Source organism: Oncorhynchus masou, unplaced genomic scaffold (assembly GCF_036934945.1).
Source record: "Oncorhynchus masou masou isolate Uvic2021 unplaced genomic scaffold, UVic_Omas_1.1 unplaced_scaffold_587, whole genome shotgun sequence".
Classification (NCBI taxonomy): Eukaryota; Metazoa; Chordata; class Actinopteri; order Salmoniformes; family Salmonidae; genus Oncorhynchus; species Oncorhynchus masou.
The window spans coordinates 292,079-302,078 of NW_027012291.1; the positions used below are offsets into that span (position 1 = coordinate 292,079).

General features: G+C 41.8%; 1 protein-coding gene across 1 annotated transcript in view; it reads right to left on the reverse strand.

Annotated features, from left to right (window-relative positions):
* The window catches only part of LOC135536274 (voltage-dependent T-type calcium channel subunit alpha-1I-like), a 193,216-nt gene that overhangs the window by 56,939 nt on the left and 126,277 nt on the right, over nt 1–10,000 (reverse strand). Inside the window, 1 exon segment of the mRNA XM_064962634.1 lies at nt 1–19. This exon segment is cut by the window's left edge and continues 187 nt beyond it. Within this exon segment, the coding sequence (XP_064818706.1) occupies nt 1–19 (19 nt within the window).

Below are 10,000 nucleotides of genomic sequence, written 5' to 3' on the forward strand. Positions count from 1 at the left end.
TCATGAAGAAAGAACCAATCTGTTGGGCAAACAGGAATATACACAGAGTTAGGGACTCCTTCATGAAGAGACACAGAGTTAGAGCAGGAGTAGTTGACCACAGACAGAGGTTGATCGTGAAGAAATAACCAATATGTTGGGCGAGCAAATGTAAACACAGAGTTCGGGACACGCATAATGAAACAGAGTTAGAGTAGGTGAGGACTGCTTTATTCTCTCTGAACTGGGTGGTGAACAAACAGAGGTTGATCATAACAAAATAACCTATCTGGGGGGGTGGACAACCAAAAAGTTGAAAAACACAGTTATACCAAGCATCTGAAAGCCATATAAAGTTTAAATTCCAACACCAAGAACAGATAAATGAAGGCTGAACTATACAGGGAGTCTGTGTACATGATAGACTGGGGAAAAGAAATGTGTGATTGTTTTAGATAGGTTAGATAGCTGTGTTAGAAGAAGAGGGAACAGGATGTGTGATTGTTTTAGATAGGTTAGATAGCTGTGTTAGAAGAAGAGGGAACAGGGATGTGTGATTGTTTTAGATAGGTTAGATAGCTGTGTTAGAAGAAGAGGGAACAGGATGTGTGATTGTTTTAGATAGGTTAGATAGCTGTGTTAGAAGAAGAGGGAACAGGATGTGTGATTGTTTTAGATAGGTTAGATAGCTGTGTTAGAAGAAGAGGGAACAGGATGTGTGATTGTTTTAGATAGGTTAGATAGCTGTGTTAGAAGAAGAGGGGACAGGGATGTGTGATTGTTTTACATAGGTTAGATAGCTGTGTTAGAAGAAGAGGGAACAGGATGTGTGATTGTTTTAGATAGGTTAGATAGCTGTGTTAGAAGAAGAGGGAACAGGATGTGTGATTGTTTTAGATAGGTTAGATAGCTGTGTTAGAAGAAGAGGGGACAGGGATGTGTGATTGTTTTAGATAGGTTAGATAGCTGTGTTAGAAGAAGAGGGAACAGGATGTGTGATTGTTTTAGATAGGTTAGATAGCTGTGTTAGAAGAAGAGGGAACAGGATGTGTGATTGTTTTAGATAGGTTAGATAGCTGTGTTAGAAGAAGAGGGAACAGGATGTGTGATTGTTTTAGATAGGTTAGATAGCTGTGTTAGAAGAAGAGGGAACAGGATGTGTGATTGTTTTAGATAGGTTAGATAGCTGTGTTAGAAGAAGAGGGAACAGGATGTGTGATTGTTTTAGATAGGTTAGATAGCTGTGTTAGAAGAAGAGGGAACAGGATGTGTGATTGTTTTAGATAGGTTAGATAGCTGTGTTAGAAGAAGAGGGAACAGGATGTGTGATTGTTTTAGATAGGTTAGATAGCTGTGTTAGAAGAAGAGGGAACAGGATGTGTGATTGTTTTAGATAGGTTAGATAGCTGTGTTAGAAGAAGAGGGAACAGGATGTGTGATTGTTTTAGATAGGTTAGATAGCTGTGTTAGAAGAAGAGGGAACAGGATGTGTGATTGTTTTAGATAGGTTAGATAGCTGTGTTAGAAGAAGAGGGAACAGGATGTGTGATTGTTTTAGATAGGTTAGATAGCTGTGTTAGAAGAAGAGGGAACAGGATGTGTGATTGTTTTAGATAGGTTAGATAGCTGTGTTAGAAGAAGAGGGAACAGGATGTGTGATTGTTTTAGATAGGTTATATAGCTGTGTTAGAAGAGGGAACAGGGATGTGTGATTGTTTTAGATAGGTTAGATAGCTGTGTTAGAAGAAGAGGGAACAGGATGTGTGATTGTTTTAGATAGGTTAGATAGCTGTGTTAGAAGAAGAGGGAACAGGATGTGTGATTGTTTTAGATAGGTTAGATAGCTGTGTTAGAAGAAGAGGGAACAGGATGTGTGATTGTTTTAGATAGGTTAGATAGCTGTGTTAGAAGAAGAGGGAACAGGATGTGTGATTGTTTTAGATAGGTTAGATAGCTGTGTTAGAAGAAGAGGGAACAGGATGTGTGATTGTTTTAGATAGGTTAGATAGCTGTGTTAGAAGAAGAGGGAACAGGGATGTGTGATTGTTTTAGATAGGTTAGATAGCTGTGTTAGAAGAAGAGGGAACAGGGATGTGTGATTGTTTTAGATAGGTTAGATAGCTGTGTTAGAAGAAGAGGGAACAGGGATGTGTGATTGTTTTAGATAGGTTAGATAGCTGTGTTAGAAGAAGAGGGAACAGGATGTGTGATTGTTTTAGATAGGTTAGATAGCTGTGTTAGAAGAAGAGGGAACAGGATGTGTGATTGTTTTAGATAGGTTAGATAGCTGTGTTAGAAGAAGAGGGAACAGGATGTGTGATTGTTTTAGATAGGTTAGATAGCTGTGTTAGAAGAAGAGGGAACAGGATGTGTGATTGTTTTAGATAGGTTAGATAGCTGTGTTAGAAGAAGAGGGAACAGGGATGTGTGATTGTTTTAGATAGGTTAGATAGCTGTGTTAGAAGAAGAGGGAACAGGGATGTGTGATTGTTTTAGATAGGTTAGATAGCTGTGTTAGAAGAAGAGGGAACAGGGATGTGTGATTGTTTTAGATAGGTTAGATAGCTGTGTTAGAAGAAGAGGGAACAGGGATGTGTGATTGTTTTAGATAGGTTAGATAGCTGTGTTAGAAGAAGAGGGAACAGGGATGTGTGATTGTTTTAGATAGGTTAGATAGCTGTGTTAGAAGAAGAGGGAACAGGATGTGTGATTGTTTTAGATAGGTTAGATAGCTGTGTTAGAAGAAGAGGGAACAGGATGTGTGATTGTTTTAGATAGGTTAGATAGCTGTGTTAGAAGAAGAGGGAACAGGGATGTGTGATTGTTTTAGATAGGTTAGATAGCTGTGTTAGAAGAAGAGGGAACAGGATGTGTGATTGTTTTAGATAGGTTAGATAGCTGTGTTAGAAGAAGAGGGAACAGGGATGTGTGATTGTTTTAGATAGGTTAGATAGCTGTGTTAGAATAAGAGGGAACAGGGATGTGTGATTGTTTTAGATAGGTTAGATAGCTGTGTTAGAAGAAGAGGGAGCAGGATGTGTGATTGTTTTAGATAGGTTAGATAGCTGTGTTAGAAGAAGAGGGAACAGGATGTGTGATTGTTTTAGATAGGTTAGATAGCTGTGTTAGAAGAAGAGGGAACAGGATGTGTGATTGTTTTAGATAGGTTAGATAGCTGTGTTAGAAGAAGAGGGAACAGGGATGTGTGATTGTTTTAGATAGGTTAGATAGCTGTGTTAGAAGAAGAGGGAACAGGATGTGTGATTGTTTTAGATAGGTTAGATAGCTGTGTTAGAAGAAGAGGGAACAGGATGTGTGATTGTTTTAGATAGGTTAGATAGCTGTGTTAGAAGAAGAGGGAACAGAGCACGTTTGAGAAGTTGGACGACTACAGTAGGAAGACTTAGAGAATACTAAATACAAAAAGCTGTTGCCATCCTGGATAAATAAAAGATGAGAGAGATGACCTTTTAATCTTAGAAAGCCAAAAGAGACATCACAGAGAGATGCCCTGTTGCCATCCTTCAGAATGTTGGAAGAGAGAGAGAGAAGGTCCTCTGTACCACATACATTCCCCCCTCAGTCACCCTACTTCAATGAAGAGAGTTTCTCCATTCTACAGGAGATTAGTCACTTTCAGGCCCAAGGCAACGTACTCTGTGGAGACCTGAATGCTAGAACAGCAGAAGAACAAGACACTATTAACAGTCATGGGGACAAACACCTACCAGGAAGCAACAACATTTCCCTCCCCACATACCCCCACAGAAACAACTATGACAAGGTGAAAAACAAAAAATGGAGTACAGCTTGTGAAGCTCTGTGGAACACTGGTCTGTAGTCAATGGTGCTATTAGAACACACCAAAAACTACACAAATCTAGGACTAAATATCAGCAACACAGGTAGCTTTCACATTGTGAATGTGCTGAGAGACAAAGCAAGGAGAGTGTTTTATGCCATTAAAAGGTACATTAAAATCGAAATTCCAATCTGGCTCAAACTTTTCCAATCGGTTATGGAACCAATTGCTCTATATGGCAGTGAAGTATGGGGTCCACTCTCTAATAATGAATTCACCAAATGGGACAAACATCCAATTGAAATACTGCATGCAGAGTTTTGCAAGACTGTATTGCATATGCAAAGAAAAACTATAAATAACGCATGTCGAGCAGAATTGGGCCAATACCACCTTCTCATTCTAATAGAAAAAAGAGACATCAAATTTTACAACCATCTAAAAACAAGCGACTCCAAAACATTCCACCACACAGCTCTACAATGTCAAGAGATGAAACCAGAGCAGAGTCCCCTCAGCCAGCTGGTTCTGAGGCTCAGTTCACCAACCCAAACCAACCCCATAGAGCCTCAGGACAGCACTCAGCCAGCTGGTTCTGAGGCTCAGTTCACCAACCCAAACCAACCCCATAGAGCCTCAGGACAACACTCAGCCAGCTGGTTCTGAGGCTCAGTTCACCAACCCAAACCAACCCCATAGAGCCTCAGGACAGCACTCAGCCAGCTGGTTCTGAGGCTCAGTTCACCAACCCAAACCAACCCCATAGAGCCTCAGGACAACACTCAGCCAGCTGGTTCTGAGGCTCAGTTCACCAACCCAAACCAACCCCATAGAGCCTCAGGACAGCACTCAGCCAGCTGGTTCTGAGGCTCAGTTCACCAACCCAAACCAACCCCATAGAGCCTCAGGACAGCACTCAACCAGCTGTTTCTGAGGCTCAGTTCACCAACCCAAACCAACCCCATAGAGCCTCAGGACAGCACTCAGCCAGCTGTTTCTGAGGCTCAGTTCACCAACCCAAACCAACCCCATAGAGCCTCAGGACAGCACTCAGCCAGCTGGTTCTGAGGCTCAGTTCACCAACCCAAACCAACCCCATAGAGCCTCAGGACAGCACTCAGAAAATCTGGCCAAACCAAATCATTACAAAACAAAAAATATATCACCTATTGGAAAGACACCACAAAAAAATCTAAGTAAACCTCAGTGCTATTTGGCTCTAAACAGACAGTACTTGGTGGCAGACTATCTGACCATTGTGACTGATAGGAAACTGAGGAAAACATTGACTAGGTACAGACTCAGTGAGCATAGTTTGGCGATAGAGACCGGTGGTCACAGACAAACCTGGCTGCCCAGAGAGGACAGGCTGTGCTCACTCTGCTCCAGGAGAGAGGTAGAGACAGAGCTGCATTTCCAACTACACTGTGACAAATACTCAGACCATAGAGAATATTTCTTTCCCAAAATTATAATTCAATACAAAGAATTTGAAACTATAAAAGATTAAGAAAAAATCTCATATTTATTGGGTGAAAAGCCAATATGTGTCCTCCTGCAACAACCTGAGGGACAGCCAGTGAAAAGTGCAAAGTAATGTCGATAATATTTCACATCTTGTTTTGTTCTGTCTTTCATACCATGTCATGTGTCTTCTCAGTCACGTTGACACTGGTCTACTACCATTGCTTTAATGTATTGTTGTTCTCATTAATATTGTTGTTGTAGTTGTTGTTAATGGTAATCCCATGTCCACTACTACTATTATTATTACTGTTGGTCCCACCGTGTATTTATATATAAATATAGTTTACTTTGACAATGTGAGTAATAATGAACTTGCCATGTCAATAAAGTAAATTGAATTGAATGGAGAAGGAGAAAGGACAGAGTGAGAGCGAAGGAAAAGCTCAGAGAGAGAACATAGAGAGAGAGAGAGAGAGAGAGAGAGAGAGAGAGAGAGAGAGAGAGAGGGGGGGGCAGAGAGAGAGAGGGAGAGAGAGAGGGGGCAGAGAGAAGAGAGAGGGGGTAGAGAGAAGAGAGAGAGAGAGAGAGAGAAAGAGAATGAGAGAACATAGAGAGAGAGAGAGAGGGGCAGAGAGAAGAGAGAGAGAGAGAGAGAGAAAGAGAGGGGGAGAACATAGAGAGAGAGAGAGAAAGAGGGCAGAGAGAAGAGAGAGAGAGAGAGAGGGGGCAGAGAGAAGAGAGAGACAGAGGGGGCAGAGAGAAGAGAGAGAGAGAGGGGGCAGAGAGAAGAGAGAGAGAGAGGAGATAAAGAGAGGGAGAGAACATAGAGAGAGAGAGAGAGAGGGGGCAGAGAGAAGAGAGAGAGAGATAGGAGAGAAAGAGAGGGAGAGAACATAGAGAGAGAGAGAGAGAGAACAGAGAGAGGAGATAGAGAGAGAACATAGAGAGAGGGGTGGAGAGAAGAGAAAGAGAAAGAGATAGAAGAGAGAGAGAGAGAAGGAGAGAACATAAAGCGAGAGAGAGAGAACAGAGATAACATAGAGAGAGAGAGAGAGAGAGGAGAGAAAGAGATGGAGAGAAAATAGAGAAAGGACATAGATAGAGTAGCGAGAAGAGAGAAACAGAGGCAGAGAAAGAGAGAGCGAGAGCGAGAGAGAGAGTGAGTGAGAGAGAGAGGGAGAGAGAGAGAGAAAAAGAGAGGAGGATCAGATAGGACTAGGAGGTTATCAGGGTTTGAATCAGTATTGATCTAAGGAGGGAAGCCATAGGATTTTCTCCTCTCTGTTTCTCCTTTCATGATTGGTTTAGCTCTCTATACCGATCCTTGTTCAAGCACTCACACTCGCATCGCTCTCATACTCTGCTTTCTCTCTCTGCTTCTTCTCTCTCTCTTTCTCCGTCCCTCTCTGTTCTCTCTACGGTTGCAATTGATCTAAACCAGAGCTTTCTGGGGCCGTGGATTCAAATAGTTTGTTTCCATGCCAATTTTGTATGCTCAGGACTGAAATGAAAGTAGGGGACCCCACAATGATCAGAGAGAGAGGGGATGACAGATGATCAAATATCTATACAGAAGCTTGGGTGACAACAGGAGTGGAGAGTATGTGTGGAAGTGGAGGCTGTGTGTACTGTGAACACAGTACATGGGTACTTCACAGCTCTGTAAGCCTTGGATACCACTGTGTGTGTATGTTGGTGGGTGTGTACTGTAAAGGCCTACCGTGTGTGTGTGTCTCTGATTTTCACAGCCATATGATTGTCCTTATCCTCTTGTTGTGCTTCCACTTCACACCTCAGCGATCGCCACTGATTTTATAGTACAGATACTTGACAGTATGTTGATGATTGCTCCTTTCAGTGATTGTACCCCCCCCCCCCCCACCCAATCTGGCTGTCTATCTACTCTGATTTATTCCCCTCCCTCTCTCTTTACCCCCCCCCCCCCTCCCATCTGGCTGTCTATCTACTCTGATTTATTCCCATCCCTCTCTCTTTACCCCCGCCGCCTTCACTCTCTACCTTTTCCTGCAGTCTGTCTCATCTGATTTCCCTCCTCTCTCCATTAGAGTGTAGGAGTGGAGACGAAGCCTTAATGGAAGGGTACTTGTCTGTCTCAGTGTGAAAACGAGAGCGTCTCATCTCCTCGGCATAATAACCTATTGAGACGGAGACGTGTTGCGCAACAGATTAGTGTGAAGACAAGAGCGTCGGCTCGTAATAACTCTGAGACTGAGACATGTTGTAAAGAGGCTGCAGGAAATGTACAGGAGGTGTGTCATTCACCTCCCTGAAAGCATCATTCCAACTACTTGTACTCAATATGTATTAAACAGCTTTCTTTGTGTGAAAGAGAGAGCATCGTGTTGCATGATAAGCTATGAAAAGACTGCCGTGTTGGGAAACAGGGTAAAAGGTATTGGATGCCTATAAGACAAAAGCATCTGCTGAGCAAACAGGCTGTACTCATGTTGTTCAACGCCTCCATTTATATGGAAATTGTTGAGAGTGAAAAACCCAGCAGTGTTGCAGTTCTTGACTCAAACCCAGTGCGCCTGGCACCTACTACCACACCCCGTTCAAAGACACTTCCATTGTGTTGTCTTGTCCATTCACCCTCTGAATGGCACACAGACACAATCCATGTCTCAATGGTCTCAAGGCTTAAAAATCATTCTTTAACCTGTCTCCTCCCCTTCATCTTTAACCTGTCTCCTCCCCTTCATCTTTAACCTGTCTCCTCCCCTTCATCTACACTGATTGAAGTGGCTTTAACAAGGGAAATCAATAAGGGATCATAGCTTTCATCTGGATTCACCTGGTCAGTCTGTCATGGAAAGAGCAGGTGTTCTTAATGTTTTGTCCACTCTGTGTATACAGTATGCATAATGTTGCATGCTAGAAAGTAATCCCGCAATTCTACTTTACTGTACTGAAGACTGTTGAGTGAAGTTAATGAAGGGTTAGCAAATGCTGTATTACCATATTATAAAATGGGTTGTTTGGATTCCGGATGCTGATTGGTTGGTAGCAGGGAGTTATAGCACCACAATCCCTCATTATCCGGGCGATGCCTGTTAACAGTTCCATTAAATGTATACATGTGCATTTACTGTCCCACAGCCCAGCCAGTCAATTTGTAAACTTAATCTCCCCCGGGGAAAAAAGTGTCAAGACAATATGTCCCCATGCTACGAGCCAAGCATTTGGTTTGGTACAGTACAACTATGTGCCTATCAGATTTGTACAACATGTTGCAGTTTTTTTTCTCCACTGTGCCACATGACATGATGAGCCTGACAGCGTCTCTGATCCAGGCCAATTCATGTATCAGCATCATTATAATGGATGTATTCAAAGAATTGGCAATAGAAACAAAGGTAAAACAAGCAAAAATTCCATAGTTTGCTGTCATTTCAGCTGCACGATGTGATGTTAGCTTGCCTTTGGTGGGCTAGTTAGCTAGCAAAGGAGAAGTAATGTTCGCCTAGCTTTCCTACATAACTATATTATTGACTCGGAGAAGTTACGTTAGCCTAGCTATCCTACATAACTATATTATTGACTTGGAGAAGTAACGTTAGCCTAGCTATCCTACATAACTATATGATTGACTTGGAGAAGTAACATTAGCCTAGCTATCCTACATAACTATATGATTGACTTGGAGAAGTAACATTAGCCTAGCTATCCTACATAACTATATTATTGACTCGGAAAAGTAACGTTAGCCTAGCTATCCTACATAACTATATTATTGACTCGGAGAAGTAACGTTAGCCTAGCTATCCTACATAACTATATGATTGACTTGGAGAAGTAACATTAGCCTAGCTATCCTACATAACTATATGATTGACTTGGAGAAGTAACATTAGCCTAGCTATCCTACATAACTATATTATTGACTCGGAGAAGTAACGTTAGCCTAGCTATCCTACATAACTATATGATTGACTTGGAGAAGTAACATTAGCCTAGCTATCCTACATAACTATATGATTGACTTGGAGAAGTAACATTAGCCTAGCTATCCTACATAACTATATTATTGACTCGGAAAAGTAACGTTAGCCTAGCTATCCTACATAACTATATGATTGACTTGGAGAAGTAACATTAGCCTAGCTATCCTACATAACTGTATTATTGACTTGGAGAAGTAACATTAGCCTAGCTATCCTACAAAACTATATGATTGACTTGGAGAAGTAACGTTAGCCTAGCTATCCCACATAACTATATTATTGACTTGGAGAAGTAACGTTAGCTTAGCTATCCTACATAACTATATGATATTGAGTTGACCATCAGCTGGTTGTTGCCTAATTATACATGGTTTATTAAATAAATATGTATTGATGTTCTTGTCTCTCATTATCATTGAACCTCTGCTAGCTAGCTAGCTAGCTCCATGCCAATAATGTGTTTAGCATAGCAACGTGGAATGACTAGAACGAATGACAGAACTGATATTGCAGGCAAAAGCCTGAGGAAAATCCAATCAGGAAGTGTCTCTTATTTTGAAACCTCTCGGTTCCTCAGCATGCCTATCCTCCATTTAAAGGGATATCAACCAGATTCCTTTTTATATGGCTTCCCTAAAGTGTCAACAGTCTTTAGACATAGTTTCAGGCTTTTATTTTGAAAAATGAGCGTGAAGGATCACATTGCGTAAGTGGGTAGGTGGAGGCTCTCAGAGTGAGTTTTGCGCAACTGAGTAAGGCGGCCATTGTTTCTCCTGCTGTTATTGAA